We start from the raw sequence: 19,270 nt of genomic DNA, 5'->3' as shown, positions 1-19,270 counted from the left end.
CATACTAAAAAGCACTATATGAATCATTAGTATGTTATTGAAACCAACTGTGTGGAAATTGTGGACAAACATGTCATCTAAATATATGACGAATTTTATTGCAAATACTGTGTCCGGGTTTGTCAAGAGGCATCAATATTGCAATAGAAGCATTTCATTTGTATCTTTCCAAATGCATTCAGACAGTTTTTTTGGTATATTTATAAGGGTAATTCACAAATGGGAATAGAACTTGAATGTACAACCTAGGTAATGTTTCGTAAAAACACTGACGTATTCAAGTTTTTGGGTACATGATAACCATATTATCATCCCTTATTTGTAAGTGAAGTATAGATGTGAGCTAACACATGAAAAAAAGATTCTTATGATCTGAATTCCAAGTGATATATATATATCTTCATATACATACACAAAACTTACTGAATACATAAATACTACCATTGTTTGGAAAGCCATCCTTTACAATCAGTTACCTTATAGAACATATTCTGAATCATACCTGTTCTCTGTGATTACTATGATATGATCAGAACAATATGATCAGTACTCAGTGCAACAGAGTATTAGATTTTACTGCAGTTACACAACCATATATTTCATAACAAATGAGGACATGACCTAGGTGATCTCCAGTGTGACTTACCAACATACGCCCCATATTCTCTGGCACCACGGTAAGTTAGTTTGAGTGTGTGAAGCCTGTTCAGGTTAATATCTGAAGTCATAAAAGTTACCTCTGTGCAATAAACGCTTTTGATCTATTGACCATTGTCTACATATTTGTTTTTTACAAATCTAATTATTGTTCCGGGATGTATGAAATTGAGTTCTTATTATAATATCAATATGCCTGACTCCAGAATAAATATTCTTGCTAATGAACATTAAATGTTGCATAGTGATCATGTTAGAAGAATAATAATAAGATGGAGCCCAGAGCGTGCAGTATTATTGCAATATTGTGTTAGGTCTTGCTGGGATTCTCACTTGAAGCAAAATATTCTAACCCTTTCCATAGAGCTAGCTGCCCTATGGGAATTTAATTTGCTGGACTTTCAGATGGATGATGTGATTTCTTCAGGGTAAATGAATTTAGAAGCAGGATTGTAAATAAAAGTCTCCTCTGTTATCATTTTACATAATAATAACCAAGGGAAGATTTATAATGAATGCTCACGTAAATGTAGACAAGAATATGTGTGATTTGAATTGCCGTGAACCATCGTATTTCTTGCTTAAAAGTTTACTTGACTAAAGGGTCTAGTATGTAAGAGCTTTTTTGATGTTTCCAAGAGGCATTGTCCACGTAATAGTAAGACCATGAAAGGCCAAACCAATATCTCATATATTAATACTCTTCTCATTCAAGACACAAGTACTTTATCTAAGAGGGAGAGTGATCCCAGAAATAATTGTGTGCAGTACTCAAACTCAAGACATTAAAACAAGCACCCTGCAGACTTTCCTTCCTAAGTTTATGGTTGGACTCGATGATCTTAAAGGTCTTTTCTAACCTAAATGATTCTGTGATTCTATTCTACGATTCTAAGTTTGTCCTTGTGATTTGGCTATCAAAAACTAAAGTGTCTTTCCTGTTTGATCATGGTACTGGATATCTAAGTAGAATCAGACCTGATTACAGATCACTCAAAGCCTTTCATTTTTTTTTTAACTTCTTTTGACTTTATGTCAGTGTACAGTGATCAAAATAGACGAGGAAGAGAGTTTGTTGTAATTTCACCATTTGTTATAATTCTGGAATTGTCAATATGTGCACTAAAGCTCAGGACAGACGTGGTGCAGTCACATCAGAGAGGAAGGATGATCTGCTGTTTAAGGCACTGTGTTTGGAAGACTAGATTTTGATTCTTTCATTTGCTACAGATTTCTCTGTTTCCTTGGACAAATTCACTTTATCTGTCCATCTTTAACCTTTGTCTGTAAAAAGAGGATAACAACATATCATTTAATCTCAGATATATTTAAGGTGTGATCAATATATATGAACTGCTACTTCTGTGGTAACAGGAACTATTGTAAGTACTGAGCCAGATAATGAAGAGATTAAAAAAAAAAAAGAGCTTTTCGTAGTTCCTTGTGAACTTGGAAAAACGCTTACTTCCCCCAAGAAGTTTGCTTAACATACGAATACTTCTAATAGAAAATGAATCAATTTCAAAGTGGAGCATGGATGGTCTTCAAGTGGAACCATCCTGTCTTGTATTAAAACATATGGAAGTGAGTTTTTGCTGTTGGTAGTTTGGGGATTTTGGTGCATGAATTCGTATTAACAACTTCGGGAAATAAAACCTTGTGACTGCAGGGGTTGTAACCTTTTCAGAACCCCACTGTGCTTCTTTGAGATTTATGCTCCAGACAAATACTGCTGTGGGGACCAGGCACATTCTTTTGATCAGCAGGAACTGAAATCCTGGGTTTCAGCCTGAAACTCACCCCATCTAATGTCATGGGCCCAGTCATCCCTCAACTTCTGTGCTGGTGCAGAGTGTCTCTGACTGCGCTTGTTCACCAGCTGGTATGGTCTAGGCTACTTTTTAGCAGAAGGGGTTTTCATCATGGTGGACACGGCAGGTCTTCGGAGATTGACTATAAAAATTCAGCAGGAGAAAGATAGGAGTAGCAGGGTAGCGAGTTTGTCAAGAACGATCCCTGTGCAGAGGTCAGTGCTGTTGAGTCTACACCAAGAGAAGTCTGGCTCAAAGTCTCAATGGGGATTACAGGTAGCCTTTACAGTAGGACATTTTTCAGGTTTCTTTGGCTCTGGGTGCAGTGCAGAAGAGCAGCTTGATTCCTTCCATTTCTTTCTGAAAGTGGTATGCGTCCTGTCTCATTTTTGCTTCACTGCTCATTTCAGCACCCATCTGACTACACTGACATCAAAGTGGTGGCAGACTGCTTGAACAATTGCAGCCTAAGCATTTGATGGGCTCTTCTCGCCGAGTAAGAGCTGGCTGGCTGACTGTGGTTCAGCTCTGTTCTTTTTCTCGCTCTGGAGGGATGACAAGATTTTGAGAAGTAATGACTTCAGAAGAGATTTCTCAGGCTTTAGTGGGCACCATGAGAAGAATGGCACACAGCTCCACATCTGTCCCATTTGCAGGGCATCACCACCATTGCAATCATTAACCTACACTGCAGCTTTACAGGAGGAGGGGCTTTGAACACGAGAAAGTTCAGTTCCATTTCCTGCCCTCTTGCTGGATATAAATACATGTACATGTGCCTGCCTTATCCAAAGCTAAGAAAGATTTATCTGTAAAGACTCAATACTGATAACTTCAATACAAAGGTAAAATAATTCCAGTGCTGCAAGACTTCTAGCACTTAGTCATGAAGTCTGGAGTGTTCTGCCAGTTGCTTTCCAAAGCAGGTGTCAGAGAGGTGTGACTACATAAGTGATAACAGGTACCTTTCAGGTGGCATTGTTGGCCAGATCAAACGACTTTTTTGTCTGCATGCTTTGCGAGACTCAAATGTGGAACAGTTGTTGTGACTGTCACTTCTAATTTGGACAGTCGTTGGTGTCAACAGCTCTTTCATGAGAAGAAAAACTGTATCTATTGGCAATATAATTTTATCTTAAGACAAAATTATACACGCTTAATGTTCAGGCCATTGATATGTAACATTTTATAGATGGGGCACGGCCATGAATTGTAAAAAAGGCACTAGTTGAATTCCCTAGCTGAAATCCACATAGGATTTTTACTGCTAACTTCTATTGCAGAAAGAGGAAATATATCCTTACGGTTAAACTTATCTCTCTGGATTGGAAGTGCACACGGGAGACTGTATCAACCCGGCCTCCTCAGCTACTAAGGAGAATATTACTAGGCAAAGCCTAGCAGTTTTCTGTCTCCCAGAGAAGGACAGAAGAGGAACCACGTGCTCTCTTGGGAGCTCCACTGGAAACCCCGGGCTGCCAAGGACACAAACATTTGCTGTTGGACTGCTTTTCCGTACAGAGAAATCCAGGGCTAGCTCGGTAGCAACTAATTCCTTATGGCTTTTCTTCTTGTAGTTTTCCACCACTGTGCAAGGATTCTGATAAAAGTTTGTTCCCATATTTAACTAAATTGAGGTTGGATTCTTGCCCCCAAAGGAGAGTGATGGAGTAACAGAGACACTGTTACAAATTATAGTTTTGTTGCAAGGAACGTATGTGCAAATAGTTTTCCCTTTTTGATTGTTTGTAATACCGTAACAAAGCAATGCAGTTATGTTTTACACAATGAAGTCTCATAATTGAAATGTGCCATTTGTGTGCCTGTTTCTCAGAAAACAAGCTGTTCTTTCCTTCCCAGAATCCTCTATATATCTACAGTAACAAGAGGTGAGGATTGACTGATTTGATGATACTATTATGTATTATACTGATAGTACTCCTACATTTAGATTTTCCTCTCCAATATAGCATTTCTGTCTTTTGCTATATCTTTCTTCTAGTTCTTTTGGAATTAATCCATAAAAATCAGCCCATATACATTGCCTGAACCCCATGCATATGAAAGAGGCATAACGGAAAGTCAGAGACACTCTTTGGAAAGCAAGATGATGATGTGGTTCACAGCCTGACTGACACAGGTCATCCTAATGCATACAAGGACTTCCCATTTATGCGCAGCAGGTTGCCTGCAGCCTTAATCTTGCCCTTAATGGTGGTGTTCTGGTTGCCTTTTTTCTAATTCAGGGGATGTATTTGAGAGAAAAGGGTATGGCTCTAACATGCTTGGTAGTCCTAAGAGACTGGAATAACCTCCTGGAGTTTATAGCAAATATCAGTTTTAATAGAATCTATCTGCTGCTTGGAGAGATGCTGGTATCTTTGTATGTGAAGGCCAACTTGTTGCTCTTTATATGCATGTATTCCTCACGCAGGTCAAATCAGGGCTACCAGCAGCGGGGCTGTGCTGGCACGCCGGCTGAGGGCAGCCCACGCTCCGGCTGTGTGACAAAGCCAAGCCTGCGGTGCTCCTGCGGCACGCTTGCTGTGGGACCCAGTGCCACTTCCAGCCCCACTCTGTTTCTCAGCAGAGCAATGAGATCCCCAGGGAGTTGTTGTCATCTCCCATCTGGCCACTGCTTTTAGAGCTCCCAGGTCTGTAGTGTGCCTCCTGGCTCTTGACCAAAAGATTTTAATAAGGTAGTCTTACCTATCTGTAGCCTATCCAGATGCCTGTCAGGATCCAGACGTGCTTTGTTGGCCTGATACAGCATTGCCCGTCCTGGGCTGGTATTGAAGAGGGTCTGGTTGGGCAAGAGGGTCTGGCAAGTAAATAAGTAGCATTTTTATCTGTCTAATCCTTTGCATTTTCTGAGCAAGGATAATGAATAAGAAATAATAGAGACCATTTACTCCAATCAGCTGTCTAGTGACAGAAATGTTTGCACAGAAAAGTTGAAATAAATGGTTTGTGTTCCTTAGTATTCCAAGGTTGGGTCTTATATATGGCCAAGTCACTTGCTGTCTCCCTATTTCCACATCTCCATAAAAGATATTGTTCACTCTGCATTTTGAACTGTGATTCATTTATGTTTTCAAACCAGCAGAAAGCAATGCTATTTTTTAAATTTTAAAAAGTTGGAAAAAAACCTAAAATCTTGCCTATTTTCTGAGGAAAAAAAAAAAAAAAAGGAGATTATGCTGTATTCACAAACATTCTCTCTTTGAAAATTATTTTTATAGAAGAATGCACTTAGCAATGTAGCAGTATATTTATTTTGGAAAGAATGTGCACTGGTGATCAAGAAAAGTGTTTTTAATTTCAGTTAAATATATTTAGTTTAAACTATAATAACATATTTGAAACGTTGAAGTTTTGATCTGATCCAGAATGAAGATTCCTACATTTTATTTTTGTGTGAGGATGCATTCTCAGCTTCTTTCAGAAGTTTTCCTGACAAGGTTGTGAGACAAACCAACTACTCCCTGGCATTTGTAAAAAATTACCTGATTATGTAATGATATACTAACTTTTTTGTCCTAATCCCATACGTAACTTCTTAGGTCAGCTTCTGCAATTGTGCTTATGGTGAGAACTAGTCGGTTAATATATTGCTGTCATTCCAAAATACTAGGTAATGCTCATCTTCAGGTACGTCCTTTTGAACTTCTTTGTGGTATTCTCTAAAGAAACCATCCATGGAAAACTCGATCAACAAGTATAAGTACTTAGGAGACTTTCTGGTGGCAAAAAAAAAAAATTGCACTCAAAGTTTTTCATTTCATTAAAAAGAGTAATTTGGCCTTCATCCAAGTAGTGAAAAGACATTATTAAAAAAAAAAAAAAAAGTGAAGGGCTGCAAAGGGAAGAAAAATTGGCTTATTTCTAGCAATTTAAATCCAGAGTAGTTCTATTGCCTTAATTGCTGTTACATAAAATTTACTCAATTTAATTTTCAGAATAGTTTGCCTTGTTTGTACTTCAGTCAAAGGTAGATATTTTAATACTGTCATTTTAGTCAAGTGTAGTTACTTTAATACTTACAAACTCCTTCAGGAAAGTTTAAATGCTGCTATAGGTTTCATGGGAGGAAAGATGATTGCTTTAAGTGTGGTACTATAATGAACCAATTTATAAGAGAATGCATGAAAAATCACACTGCATATTCTTCTCATAATATCATATATACACATATGAAGAAGGAACAATTTAGTTTCTAGAACAACTTTTTTTTCTGCTGATAACTTTGCTATTCAGTGTAGCTGAAGTCTTCCATTTTGAAAAGGCAATAGAATAAAAACCACGGTGAGCTACTGCCATGCTGCCCTGCCACCACTGTGTGTGAAAACAGGCTTGGAAGAGTCACCTCCAGAATGGTCAGTCTTTGATTTCACTTCTGACAGATGAAGAGCCAGGGGCGAGGGTGCTGTTGACAGCTGTGGTTTAACCCCAGTCAGCAGCTAAGCACCACACAGCCGTTCCCTCACCCTCCCCGCCCTGGTGGGATGGGGGAGAGAATTGGGAAAAAAAAAGTAAAACCCATGGGTTGAGATAAAGACAGTTTAATAGGACAGCAGAGGAAGAAAAAATGATAATAATAACGATAAAAGAATATACAAAACAAGCGATGCACAATGCAATTTGCTCACCACCCGCTGACCGATGCCCAGCCTGTCCCCGAGCAGCAATCGCTGCCCCCAGCCAACTCCCCCAGTTTCTATACTGGGCATGACGCCATACGGTACGGCATAGCCCTGTGGCCAGTCTGGGCCAGCTGTCCTGGCTGTGCCCCTCCCAGCTTCTCGTGCACCGGGCAGAGCATGGGAAGCTGAAAAGTCCTACCTGGTGTAAGCACTGCTTAGCAACAACTAAAACATCAGTGTGTTATCAACATTATTCTCATGCTAAATCCAAACCACAGCACTATACCAGCTACTAGGAAGAAAATTAACTCTGTCCCAGCTGAAACCAGGACAATAGTATGAATATCCATTCACTGAAGACAGGATGGTGTCAACAGCAACATTTTTGTTGCCAGGTTAGCGTAGTTCACTTTGGCACCCTGGAGTGATGTCATTCAGCTGGGGACCTGAAGACAAAAAACTCCGTCTACTCTTACTGATCTGTTAACTACACTTAATAGTGAACTTCACTGTGAAGGTTTTCTTCTTTTACAGTCCTTTTTGATCTGAACTTTTTCAAAAGAAATAGATGTTTCTGATGCATGGAACAGCCAATAAAAGCATCATCAGGAAATTTATTAATGTTACTGCAGAACTGTTCAGTAGGGGTGATAGCTTGTACTAGCGAGAAGTGTTTTGAGTGAAGAATAATATGTGGTACATTTAGATTGATATGCGGGTGGTAGGAGGCTCATATCAGAAACATAAAGAAAGTACTTTGTTCTCTTATCCATCACATGTATTTAATCTAGGGAATGTTACTGCTCACTCTGTTTACTTTGTAAATGAAATCCAGAGATGAAAAAGAAGAATTTTATATGTTGTTCCTGACAACGGTAATGTTGAACTGTGAACAATTTGGGATGTTTCTGTAAAATTTTGTGATATATGTGCATTCCTTTCTTTTCCTTCAATTTTGGTCAGCTTGTTCTGAACAAAAGCTGTTAGCTAAACAAAAATATCTTATTATTACACTTACTGATGTGCTATCTAAAGCAAAGCTATATTTTGGTCTATCCTTCCACTGGGAGAAAATAAAGCAAGAGAAAACAGCTGAATACATAGATAGAGGTAAGCAAGGTAAAACCAGAAGTCGTATCTGTAGCCGTATACTCAGAGATCGTTTAGATTGCACTGTCTAGTTGCATGTAATTTTTTTTGCATTCTAACTTGTTTGCTCAGTTACCATTTTTTTCCAGACCTGGGTCATGATGTTTAATGGGATTCCCATTAGCAAATAAATAAAATTGAAAGAAAAATGTTGGGGATGGAACAGACGTATTCAGATCGCAGTGATGTCAGTGACTACTCCTGTACCAAGCATCTTGCAGGAAACACTTTGTGAATCCATCAGTCTTACTTCACATTGCTCTGACTTAACATACAAGTGTCTTTTATACATCTCAGGTTTCGCTGAATGAAATAGGTTATAGAGCATATCAGAAGATACTGCAAAATTTCAAAGGGCATATTTAAGAGGGATCGAGCCACAGTAAACAAGTATTAATTACGATTAAGGAAAAAAGATCATGGTGGGGGGAGACAGGGGAGCAAGGTGCCACTGGAAAACAATTTTAACCTTGTTGGAATTTTAAGTCAGCAGTCCTTGGAGCAATTGCTTCCTTTTTTTAGCTTGTGCAGTCAGACTGAGCTACTTGTGCATAGCTTGGGGCTGTTTTTCATGAAAGTACAAAGAAACCCTCATCTACAGTTTTTATCTACATCAACAGCCTGAAAATTCTCGTTTCATATCTCTCAGTCGCAGTGAAGAATAGTGCTGAACACTAGGAGGTCTGCAGTGGAAACAACACTGAAAGTACAGCATCTAAGAATACATCAAGACTATAGAATGGCCTTGCAAGAAAAAACATTCACAATTTATTATTCCATAAACAATTCTGTACATGGATTTGTAAATTGCAGTTTGGGTTTGGAGGTTAAGAGTCTGCCTTTATTATAGCAGGAAAGAGTGTTGGAAGTGTAGTGTAGTGTACCTGGATCACCAAATTCAGTCACTGAAATCTAAGATAACTACTTAATAAATATCTTATTTAGAAAGTCCTGTGGAAGCTTCTGTGACACCATGGGAAGTGCTAAATGTTTTGAGATGCTGAGTTAGCCACCTACCTTGGGTTCAGTATTGACTGGATTCTTGGATGCCTGTTACCATTACCTCTGTATATGATCTAGTAATAACTACATTGTGAATCATTTTGACTTTTTTTCTCAAATAAGTGGTTATGAGCAATCATAAGCACTATTTAATTATATATCCTACATGTATTTTATTCTTTGGTTAAACGTGTGATTAACGTGTTTTTTTGAAAAATTGCAGGCATGACTCTCAGAAGAATTTGAATTTGTAACCATTATAAAACCATTGTCTCTAATAAGTTTCAGAAGCTGAAGAATTAAAAGGAATCCAGGAAAAAAAAAAAAACACTCAGGCATCACAGTCTGACACCCAAAATTGAAATACAGATCGTTTATATCTGAAGGATCTTTACCGCATTGCATCTGAAACACTTCACTTCTCTGGAGAACTTGTGTTTATCACATGAAAATGATCTTTAGCTTCTATAAGCAAAGATGTCATCTCTAATTATTACTTATCAGTTTCCAGACAAGCAATTCATGTCATCCAATGCTCATAGGGAAAATCAGCATTTCAAAGATCTTGATCTTTTTTTTAGTTCTTGTTTGGTTCAGGCAGAATTTTGTCACGTGTCCGTGTGAAAGATTGCTGTTTATAATCATTACTGTAGAGTCCAGATCCAGTTATATCAGGATTAGATTATGCTGTGTTTTATTATTATAGCCACTTGTCCAGTGAACTTTGCAATATCTCTGTGATTCAGCAACCTCCCTGGGTAATCTGTTCCAGTGACCATATGACCACCCTCACCGGAGGAAAAAAAAAAAAAAGGTTTTCCTAAAATCTAATTGCAATTTCTGATGTTCCAAGCTGTGTCCATTGTATCTGGTCTTTTCATCGTGCCACTTCCAAGAAGAGTGGCTTCATCTTCTCTTTTCCCTGCAACAGATGCCTTCCTATGCCGTTGGCTCCCAGCCTCTGCTGGTGCACCGGGTTCTCTCTGCCCCAGTGCAGGACCTGGCATTTCCCATTGCCGAGAGCTGTGGCAGGTGCCTTCCTGCTGCTGGTGCTGTTTGGCCTCCTCCTGCGGAAGCCCACCTGCTGCTTAACGGTGTTAATGGTTTCTGTTTTCTTAAAGGCTTCTTCCTTGGCTGGGTAGTTCCTGCATTGTAAAATCTCAAATTAGGACAAATTGGAACACGAGTTACCTGGGGAACTATAAGATCATTTCATATCATGTATTTGTTGTTACTACCAGAGAAGAGCCCTTATTCCAATTAGTGCCTAATCATGGTTTTCACTGTAAAAAAGAAAATCTAGAGTAGATTTTTGCTAGCTACCTTTTTTTTTTCTCTTTGTGTCATCTGACATTTACTACTCTTGGTTTGAAATTTCATAGTTACAAATTGCAATATTTTAAAGGTTTGGTTTTTTTTTCCATTTCTCTTTGTGTGTGCATCTAATTCCTAGAAAGCATCTTAAGAAAGAAGAAAGGGCAAAGAAGAGACAACTGATGGTACTACCAATAAAACTTTAACAGTACAATAATTTCTGAAATAATAATGGTTAAGAAATAGCTGGCTACGTGTCCCTTTGACACTTCTCTGTTTCTTGAAAAGGTGATGAGTCTTAGAGGAAAGGCATCCCAATGACTAACACTGTGTCCAGAGGGTCGGCAGCCTTTTGCCTTTCTTGGGATGAAGGAGAAGGTTGTGGTGGGTTCACCCTCGCTGGACGCCAGGTGCCCACCAAAGCCGATCTGTCACTCCCCCACCTCAACTGGACAGGGGAGAGAAAACATGACGAAAGGCTCGTGGGTTGAGATAACGGCAGGGAGAGATCATTCACCAGTTACCGGCATGGGCAAAACAGACTTGACTTGGGGAAAAAAATTAATTTCATTTATTACCAATCAAATCAGAGTAGGATAATGAGAAATAAAACCAAATCTTAAAAACACCTTCCCCCCACCCCTCCCTTCTTCCCAGGCTTAACTTCACTCCTGATTTCTCTACCTCCTCTCCTTGAGAGGTGCAGGGGGACGGGCAATGGGGGTTGTGGTCAGTTCATCACACGCTGTCTCTGCCGCTCCTTCCTCCCCAGGGGAGGACTCCTCACACTCTGCCCCTGCTCCAGCGTGGGTCCCTCCCACGGGGCGCATTCCTTCAGGAACAGACTGCTCCAGCCTGGGTCCCCCGCGGGGTCACCAGCCCTGCCAGCAAACCTGCTCCAGCCTGGGCTCCTCTCTCCACAGGGCCACAGCTCCTGCCAGGAGCCTGCTCCAGCGTGGGCTTCCCATGGGGTCACAGCCTCCTTCGGGCATCCCCCTGCTCTGGCGTGGGGTCCTCCAGGGGCTGCAGGTGGAGATCTGCTCCACCGTGGACCTCCATGGGCTGCAGGGGCACAGCCTGCCTCGCCATGGTCTTCTCCAGGGGCTGCAGGGGAATCTCTGCTCCGACACCTGGAGCACCTCCTGCCCCTCCTTCTTCCCTGACCTGGGTGTCTGCAGGGCTGTGCCTCTCACATATTCTCACTCCTCTCTCCCGCTGCAGTTCTGCAGGGTTTCTCCCCCCTTCTTAAATACGCTATCCCAGAGGCGCTACCACTGTCGCGGATGGGCTCGGCCTTGGCCAGCGGCGGGTCCGTCTTGGAGCCGGCTGGCGTTGGCTCTGTCGGACACAGGGGAAGCTTCTGGCAGCTTCTCCCAGAAGCCACCCCTGTAGCCTCTCTGCTGCCAAACCCTTGCCTCGCAAACCCAATACAGAGGTAATTTCTCAGTTTGGTCTCTAGATCTTTTGAAAGCTTCCATATGATCTTTTCTATTACTATAGTTACTTCTTTTGTTTATAAACAGTGAAAGCACTTTCTTGTTCAGTATTCTGAAAGGGGGTGGAAGGGAGAAGATTGGCTTTATCTTCTACATTTTTTTTATATTCTACAAATTCCAGTAAATTATCATTTGGAATTTCAGGTGGATTTCCTGCTCTCTTAATTTATTGTTGTTACTTTTATTTGTTAGTGGAAAGAGAGTATTATACTGCTCCTTCCTACTTCATCTAACTGAAAACCAGCTTTCTGATAAGTCTCAGTCAGGTTGCTGTATTGTACAGCTTCATAGATCAATGTCTTCAGTGATTTATATCTTCTCATTCGTTCTAGAAAGCTTGCCATTTCCAGACTGCAGGGTCTGTTTTCATCTGTTGTTTCCTATTGGCTATAGGGCCTATAGTGTTTGATCAAAGGGTTCATCATCACTGTACTATTTGTTTGATTTATAGAACAAACTGAATACTTAGAAATAATGGTCAGGGCAGGATGTCATTTTAGATTTGCAAAATACTGTTAGTTTCAGAAAAGCAATGACAGTTTAAACCAGCTTGAGAAGCTTACACAATGTGGGACTTGATTTTAAGTTTCTCATTAATTTCTGTGGGAATAGGTTTACAGCGAGCAGAATAATCCTAGTTTCCTTTTAGTAAAATTTGAATATTTAATATTTTTATTGTCACTTTGTTGACACAGAGCATTAGATGAGCCTTTACTGTAGAATTCTCATCAGGCTGCTGTGTTTGCATCCTCTCGTGGTACAGGCATGTGTCTTAAACTCTTACTGGTCTGGGGAGACCAAGAGCTGGGTTGTTGCTTTTTTTGCACCACCCCCCCCCTATTTTTTACCTGTCCAGCTTACTTCCAGACCACCATTTCTATCTGTTACCTTTTCACAGAAATGAAACTGCATTGATCAGCAGGATAGCACTTACTCTGCCTTTGCTGGACTTCTGACCTGGAGAGTATTTTGCTGTTCAGCTTGAAAACCCAGCTTGCCTTTAATTGTGCAATACGTGAGGTATGCCTCAGAGACTGGTATGCCAACAGAGGCTGGTTAGAAGATTCAAAATACGGTCTTTAGTCGAGGTAACATAAGAAGTATAGGAATCTAGGAAAAAAAAGGAATAAGCTGCTCTGCGCCATTGTTTGCTACCTTCAGCATGGTCACTCCAGAGCTTTCTGCAGGATTTGATCAACATCATGAAGGAGACGCACAGTTCCTCTTGCAACTCCCTCCCTCTGCCCCTTCTTGCCTCCTCCCAGCAGGCAGCTGCCTTTGATATTACAGAGATTTTTCACTCTTAAGAGGATTCTGTTGTTCCAAAAGCCTTTGTCGTCCTCCCTCTTACTTGACTGGACTTTAAGCACAAAGGGTATTTAAGAAGCACCTGTTTTCTTTGCTTTCTTGAGTGTGGATTTTCCACTCTGCCCTTTCTGTATGTCACCCAAGTAGAACTGGTTAAGGTGACGGGACAGCACCCTCAGTAAATTGCATGCCTAAGCACAATTTCTAAGGTTAGTAATGTTTTCCTCTATTCTGCAGCTTTTCGAGGTAGGTGACATATCAGGGACCTTTTTAGCCCATGCCTGAAACACTGAAACTTGTTTATTATTACTCAGTAATAAACTAGTTTTGAAAATATGTGAGCTGTACTTAAACACTCAAGCAGGGGTAGACGCTCAAACAGTAGTCAGTATCTTGAGGTATTCTAGTGCACATCATAGGAAAAAAGGATGTATATTCTTGGTTATGCCACTAGTGTGCAGAGTTCATCAAATTTTGTAAATAGAAGATAAATGGGTTACTTCTTCAGGTGACTGGGATTAACTCTGTGAGAAGTTGCATTACTCCCCTTTCTGTGAGGAAATGTCCTAACCTATGCTTTCTTCTACTTGTCCTTTGAAATTGCTGCCCTCTCGTTTGAGCAGGAAAGGTGTCCCTGTGCAGATGCTTATATTTTCTTCCATTGTTAGCAAAATCTAATTAATGTCACATTCTCTCCTAAAAATGATTGCTTGTGTTTGAATTACATCAAAAAGATACCTTTGTCCATTTTTTTCCCCAAGTTCATTGAAGTGTTTTATGTCAACGCACTCATCGGGGCAACTTGAAGGGAAGATGGTTTAGTTTCTCTTTTACAGATGCTTGATCGTTGCACCAGTGAGTAGCATGCAAGAAAAGAAAAAAAGCAACTACTATATTTATGATTCCTTTGTAATCAGGGTAGCATTAAAGCTGGAAACCTGATGGATTGGCTCTTTGACGTCTATGTTTTGAGGCTCGGAATGAGATCTGTGCCTCATGGTTTGTGTAACAGTTTTCAGTGATTAAGCCCATAGCTTATAAAATTGATTCTTGATTAAAGTTTTAACATAGTAATAGTCAATTTCTAAGCTAGTTAATATTTTAAAAAGACATTGTTAGAAATGTGATTCACAGTGCTGATTTTTAATTCAGTTGTGTTTATGGGTTTTAATTAAGATAATGTCTTGCTGTTAACTCTCAAAGAATTATATTTGCACAGTTATTCAAGCTGGATCAGTTCTTCATGAAAATACATATTTTTATGCTTAGACAGAGTTTGTGTTCTGTAGTAGTTACAGGAAATAACATCTCACTTATAGACTAACCCAAAGATCATGAAAGTATGTGCCTTTGTGTATAAGAATTATCAAAAAGGCACACAAAGAAAACTAAATGCTCATTAAAGGACTTCTCTAGATTTGTGTTGACATCCATTATTTAATGTTGATTTACCTCACATTTTCCATTCTTAATCTTCTCATTAGTTGTCACACTGCATCTGCTTATACAGTTAGAGACCGTGGTTTACAAGGTAGAGACTGTCCACTTTGTGTTGCACTCAGATGGTAATTCACTCTGTACATTTGTGTAGTTCTCTTTTTTCCCCTTATGCTTGCCTTGTCGTTTTGGGCAATATTTTACATTGCCTGCTTGCAGTCTTGATGTTTTGCTTGTTCTGTCTCATTCTCTCTCTCAACACAGAACTTGGACACATAATTAATGGAGTTAGTAGGATTCACTGCTCAATCCTATGATTTTTATAGACCTCTTGTAAAACTCAGCAGCCATAGTCCACTCAGCAGCAGCAGCTAATAATAACCCAATCTGACTGACTCGTAATAGACTGGGGCACTTCAGAAAATTTTGCTGTCAGTTTGATTCTCTTCAGTTATATATTAGTGTGGATCTGAAATCAGTATTCAGATGGTAGCTTGGTTCTCAGCCCATTATTTAGTAATTCAAATATTAGCTCTAGATGAAGAAAGGTGAAATACATTAGGAGTGAACATATGTTAGCTTTTGCTCAATAAACTGCTTTATATCTCAGTGGCATAATACTTCTATTGAAAGCTGGTATGCTCAATTTTCATTGCAACTTTTAAAGAAGAAAATGGAAGTTCTTTTATTAAAAAGATGATGAGTTCCACTTTTTAAAAATCTTAAGCAGATGTAGCAGTTAAGTTGTGCATACACTTTTGCAGAATTGGCATGGCAGCACGTTTCATAGACCCTTCATGACTCCAATTATTTAGTACTGTAATCACGTAACTAGGAACTTGCTCTGTCTTTTTTTCATTCATATACAAGGGAGATTTGAAGATATTTGCATAGTTAACTTCATTTCCACCTGTGAGTAATGACATTTTAAAAAATCATTTCAGGAAAAGCTGTCAGAAGACACTAGGAAATGTAAAGAAGGCATGGAAAAAACTCACACACCAGCAGATGAAGATTCAAGAAGTGAAAGCAGCAGCACTGAAGAGGAAAAAGAAAAGACAAAATTGCTATTGGAGCGTTTGAAAGCTCTGGAGGTAAGTACAATCGTTTCGCACATAACAGAACACCCTATCCCCTGCCTCATTCATTTATGGGCACTGAATCACCCTGTAGTATAAATCTAATCTTTCACAGTTCACCTGTACTCGTGTTATGGGGTATTTTTTTATGATTCATTTACCAAGGATGAACAAGGAACTTAGTCTTAGAACCACTGAAAGGCTCCCTCTCTAATGTTAAGCATCAGGTATCTTTAAAAAGAGCTACATACATTATTTTAATTCAGCTGAGAACATGGCTTGGATAAGTGCACTCTGCACTGGGTTAAAAACCGGCTGGACGGCCGGGCCCAGAGAGTGGTGGTGAATGGAGTCAAATCCAGTTGGCAGCTGGTCATGAGTGGTGTTCCCCAGGGCCCAGTGTTGGGGCCGGTCCTGTTCAATATCTTCATTGATGATCTGGATGAGGGGATCGAGTGCACCCTCAATAAGTTTGCAGATGACACCAAGTTGGGTGGAAGTGTCGATCTGCTGGAGGGTAGGAGGGCCCTACAGAGGGACCTGGACAGGCTGGATCGTTGGGCCGGGGCCAACTGTATGAGGTTCAACAAGGCTCAGTGCCGGGTCCTGCACTTGGGTCCCAACAACCCCATGCAATGCTACAGGCTTGGGGAGGAATGGCTGGAGAGCTGCCTGGCGGAAAAGGACCTGGGGGTGTTGGTTGACAGCCGCCTGAACCTGAGCCAGCAGTGTGCTCAGGTGGCCAAGAGGGCCAATGGCATCCTGGCTTGTATCAGGAATAGTGTGGCCAGCAGGACCAGGGAGGTGACAGTGCCCCTGTACTCGGCACTGGTGAGGCCGCACCTCGAGTCCTGTGTTTAGTTTTGGGCCCCTCACTCCAAGAAGGACATGGAGGTGCTGGAGCGTGTCCAGAGGAGGGCAACGAAGCTGGTGAAAGGTCTGGAGAACAAGTCTTAGGAGGAGCGGCTGAGGGAGCTGGGGTTGTTTAGCCTGGAGAAGAGGAGGCTGAGGGGAGCCCTTATTGCTCTCTACAGCTACCTGAAAGGAGGCTGTAGCGAGGTGGGGGTCGGTCTCTTCTTCCAAGTAACAAGCGATAGGACGAGAGGAAATGGCCTCAAGCTGCGCCAGGGGAAGTTTAGGTTGGATATTAGGAAAAATTTCTTCGCTGAAAGGGCAGTCAGGCATTGGAACAGGCTGCCCAGGGAAGTGGTTGAGTCCCCATCCCTGGAGGTATTTAAAAGACGGGTAGACGTGGTGCTTGAGGACATGGTTTAGTGGTGGACTTGGCAGTGCTAGGTTAACGGTTGGACTCAATGATCTTAAGGGTCTTTTCCAACCTTAACGATTCTATGATTCTATGATTTAATAATAAAAATTGTTTTTACTGATTTTGTTTCAATTATTAATATTGTAAGACTAATATAGGTGGTTTAACCACTGTTGTAAAAAATCAGTGTTGCTTCATTGTAGTTTATTGCTCAACTTTTAATTGCTGGACTGATTGCTTGGGAGAGCTCAGGTCTTTTTACTGCTAGATTGTGGAAAATCTATTTCCTTGTAGACTACATGGAGAACTGCACACTCTACATTTTGAGTGCATTTCTGGAAAATTAGGATGTGCAAAATAGTGCACCTTGTGGTAATTCCTAACTAGAACAAAAGTTTTAAAGTTTGTTAGGCAACCATGCACAAGGTGCAGGTAAGACTGTGACCACTATATATATATATGAACTTATTTTGTGCTCCTTGATAGAAGTGCGTATTTTAATATAATTTTGAATGAGTACAAAGGCATATTTTTAACTTATAAAGTGTTTCCTCCATTCTCTTCTGTTCAAGTATCTACGTAGTGTTATATGTGTGGATAAATGAATGCCTTAGAACGATCTTAGTGGCATTTTGCATATGCAGGTTCTCGGTAAACAAAGACTTCATCATTGGGCCTATACATTTTTAGTTAAGTGTGAAGGCTCTTTTGCAGCATAATTTTTATTTTGAGTTGTGTTCTGATCAAATGAAAACTCTGGAATTTTGTTCTTGAGGACTTTGTTAAAAGTAAAACATGAACAGTTATAATCATGTTTGGATCTAAATACAGAATCTGAAATCTGAAAGGTATAGGCAGTCTCCTCAATTTTTCTTTACTTTAAAATCTTAAGCTGTTTGTAAACTAAACACATTTAATATTAATTAACTCTAATTTTGCCCTGGGAAAAAAAACCACATGATATTAAATTTTTAAGGCCCATAAAACTCTGATAAATGTACGGTTTACTATAGTCTTGCTTTATCTGTCGATAGAGAATGACTGTAGGTTCCTTGTGGTCTATTATTTCCAAATATGCAACATTTGTGTTTGCTTCACCTTGTTCTTAATCAGTCTGCATGACAGTTGCAGTTCTTTATGTCCTCAGTTGATAGGAAATTGTTCCGTAATGTCACAACCTTTATCAGTTGTGGCAAATTGCCCAGATGATACATAACGTAACGTTATGGACAGACAGAATCTAGTTCTGGAAGGTCAGTGAATAGGTCTCCTCACTGATGTCAGTATTGTGCAGTGGCTTGTTCAAAGACACATAATAGGGAATGCCAATATTTCAAGAATTAATCTACATAAATAGTCTAAGGAGCTAGCAAAGTAGAAAGATGAACTGCAGGGCCAACATTAATTGTGGCCCAAGATAATTAAAACAAAGTGTTGTTAACTGTGTGTTGTTTACTGTTATATATTCTTGTACTTGATTTTTCTCTTGAAGAATATAAATTGTAATGTCAAAGACTCTATGGCTTATTAATTAAGAGACATACTTTTTTAAAGTTACATGCAATTAGCAGCTCTAATCCTTTACTATTTGCAGAGTAATTATTCTAACTATTTTATTAGTCTGTATAGAAAGGAACGAAAAATTGGTGTTTGTTAATTCCTGTGCTGTGGTTGTCAGAATCTTTAATCTTACTTTACATGATTAGATGTTACTGTATTGTACACAATTAATAAAATCAGCAAGGCTAATAAAGTACTTGGAAAAGTTGGTCCTCCATCTGTGCACTGTAGAATCTGAAGACTGCCTATAAACAGAACCTGGTAAAAGTATAGTCAAAAGGTGGGACCTGATCCCTTAATGCCTATTAATATAATTTCATGAATATCAGCACTTTTAAGAAATCTTTTAATATCTCTTCATATTAGTTTGTTTGTTACTCAAGTGTAGCTCATGACAAGATGTAGCCTAGTCTGTTAGAGCATTGTAAAATTATTCCATCCTTCCTTCCTACCGTTATTCATTGTCCTGTTGCTAGTGTGAGCTTCTCTTGAAATGAGGGACCATATGTATGTATGTACATACATGTATATAAATGTATATTACAGT

At 39.8% G+C, this 19,270-nt stretch overlaps 1 protein-coding gene across 1 annotated transcript in view; it reads left to right on the top strand.

Annotated features, from left to right (window-relative positions):
* NCKAP5 (NCK associated protein 5) overlaps positions 1-19,270 on the top strand; it is a 406,910-nt gene that overhangs the window by 259,475 nt on the left and 128,165 nt on the right. Inside the window, exon 8 of the mRNA XM_087733741.1 lies at positions 15,762-15,911. Coding sequence (XP_087589867.1) covers positions 15,762-15,911 — 150 coding nt within the window. The remainder of the gene's footprint in view (positions 1-15,761; positions 15,912-19,270) is intronic.

Source organism: Nipponia nippon, unplaced genomic scaffold, assembly GCF_047370975.1.
Source record: "Nipponia nippon isolate SJK-2023a ecotype South Korea unplaced genomic scaffold, ASM4737097v1 scaffold_5, whole genome shotgun sequence".
NCBI lineage: Eukaryota > Metazoa > Chordata > Aves > Pelecaniformes > Threskiornithidae > Nipponia > Nipponia nippon.
This window is presented reverse-complemented; position numbering and strand designations above follow the sequence as displayed.